The sequence below is a fragment of the Orycteropus afer genome, unplaced genomic scaffold (assembly GCF_000298275.1).
Source record: "Orycteropus afer afer isolate SDZICR_OR568_19922 unplaced genomic scaffold, OryAfe1.0 scaffold00041, whole genome shotgun sequence".
NCBI lineage: Eukaryota > Metazoa > Chordata > Mammalia > Tubulidentata > Orycteropodidae > Orycteropus > Orycteropus afer.
The window spans coordinates 16,081,420-16,083,963 of NW_006921628.1; the positions used below are offsets into that span (position 1 = coordinate 16,081,420).

The 2,544-nt window shown below is 46.5% G+C and overlaps 1 protein-coding gene across 1 annotated transcript in view; it reads right to left on the bottom strand.

Annotated features, from left to right (window-relative positions):
- CADPS (calcium dependent secretion activator) overlaps positions 1 to 101 on the bottom strand; it is a 741,642-nt gene extending 741,541 nt beyond the window's left edge. Inside the window, exon 1 of the mRNA XM_042780468.1 lies at positions 1 to 101. This exon is cut by the window's left edge and continues 340 nt beyond it. Within this exon, the coding sequence (XP_042636402.1) occupies positions 1 to 101 (101 nt within the window).
- Positions 102 to 2,544: the final 2,443 nt, after the last annotated feature.

A 2,544-nucleotide genomic window follows, 5' to 3' on the forward strand; every position in this document is an offset into this window, starting at 1 on the left:
GACAAGCGCGCTCCGGACGCGGCCGAACCGAGCACCTCCTTGCCGCTCTCCTCCTCCACGATCTCATCCGATTCCTCTTCGCTGGACGAAGGGTCCAGCATGGTGGCGCCTGGGGAGAGGGGATCCCTGGCGCTCCCGGCTTGGGGTGCAAAAGGTGGGGGGCGCCGGAGGCAGCTGGGGGTCGGCTCTCCCGGGTGGTCGCTTCTCCCCAAATCAGGGAGCCAGTGCGCTGCTGTTCAGCCTTGGTCGCTGCGAATGCTTCCTCTGCCCGGCGACCCAGAGCTGGGCTCAGACACAGGAGCGCGAAGGGAGGAGGGGAAGGGAGAGGTACGTTCGTAGACCAGAGGTGGGCAAGGGGGAGAATTAATTGCGAGCCTTGAGCCCGCAGCCGGATGCCATCTGCAGCCGCCGAAGGAGGCACCTCCAGAAAAGATGCCGAGTGTTGCAAGCTGTCAATGCAGCCAAGAGCCGAAGAGGCATCTTGCCGATTGGGGAGGGAGCGGCGCTTACGTGTTTATTGGCTTAACTCTCCCGTGTCCGCAACATAAAGGGCGGCTGCGGAGTGCTGGAGAGGGAAGAGCGAAGAGCGTGCCTCAAAGTCTCAGGGCCTCAGTGATGCCCTAACGCCTTCCCCTCCGTCCCTTTGTGGATAAAGCCCTTTATGATCCCTGTCTCTCATTGAGTCGACCCTTTGCCCCTTTGGGAGGACAAAAAGTTATTGGGGAGGGAGCGTGCCTCAAAGTTTCAGGGCCTCAGTGATGCCCTAACGCCTTCTCCGTCCCTTTGTGGATAAAGCCCTTTATGATCCCTGTCTCTCATTGCGTCGACCCTTCGCCCCTTTGGGAGGACAAAAAGTTATTGGGGAGGTAGACATGTAGAAACTAGTGGTGAGTTCTTGTCAGCGAAGAGAGGACTGGAGAAGCTAAATGAAGTCTTACCAAGAGAAAGTTGGCGAGATTCCATATGGTAAATAAAGGGTTCATCTACTGTCCCCAGGCTTCGTCACACCTGGGGTGTGGGGACACTGAACTGGGCAGCTTGTCAGTTTGTCCCACCAAACTGATTACAGCAATTCACTCCATTTAAAATAAAAGTGGATCAGGACATCGAGGGTGCAGCTCAACTCTTTAAGCAGAACCACCCACTTACCTAATCCCCCCAAAACTATAATGAACATTCTTCAACTCCAAGAATTAGATTACTTTCTACTGAGAAAAGACCAACAGAGAAATAGAAGCATTTCTGGTTGCTCAGCTCTTCCTCCATTACAGCTTGCTGGAGAATCTGGGTGGAGGAGTGGGAACCCTGTGATCAGAGACACCCCCCAAGAACTCAGCGGCATCAACAATTCGGTATCTAATGCGTTGGTTCCGTCGCACTGTCTTCATCCCTTTTTTTCTGGTAATTATTAATACAAAGCAGCAGATGGTGTCTTCTTTCACCCTGCTCCATTCACTTAGGTCAATAAACCTGGCGGAAGGGGGAGCTGGCCAGCGTGCTGAATCTAATCAGCGACCCACAGATGGATTGAAAACAAAGTAACACTCACCACCATGTAATCTCAGGCTACCCAGAGACCTCTCTCCACCTCCCACCCCTTATATCTCATATTTACGTATTTTCTAATATATAAACATACTCGTGATAATGATTGTAAAAGTGTAGCGTGAATTTAAAGTTTACATCACATCTGTCTCTATTTTCAAATTTACCTTGAATTTTACTGTAGGCTTTGATATTCAAGTGAAGCTCTGGCTTTGTTTGAGAGCTAGAAATGAACTCAAAACATCTAGTTTCATATTAATTACCTCCAATAATTTTGTTCCATTTTTTAAATTAACATATGGATGGTTTATATTTGACTACACCACCAAACTCACCTCAAGGACACAATTTCTGTCACCATTACACATTCTGTATCAATTTAAAATAAACTGCACAGTGTGTAGATTGCTACAATTTGGAAGTCCTCACTTTTCCATTCTTCAAGGAGAAAATTTGTTGAAATCATGTTTTACTGGTTTCCCTGGGACAGAAAGTATAGCAGACCAGTCAAACAATCAATCAACAGAATTTACTCAGCTCCTTTTTTGGGTGTGTGTGTGTGTGTGTGAATGCTTTTCTAATGGGGTGGATAGGATTTTTAGAAGACATTCTCTTAAAGAGTCCATAATCTCCTTTGAAAAAAAGAAACGCATGACATGGATTGACTGCGCTTATATGTTAAAGCAACATTTCAACAAATCTAAATCAATCAATTACAACAAGCTTACATAGATGGAGCAACTTGGAATGGAAAAGAATGGAATATTTCTCAAAGAAGAGAGGCCAGGTTTGAGTTAAATTTTAAAGGAAGAAAGAATATGAACAGCATAGTGGAAAAGGAAGATATTACAAGTGGAAAAAGTAGTTAAGAAAGCCATAGTAACAGGGCAAGGGACCAAATAAGGCAGAGTTTGAAGTAGATGAAGAGTGAGTAATTAAGTGTGAGGAAAGGATGAAAGAAAGCTAAAATTATAATCCATTTGGCCAGACGGAGGGACC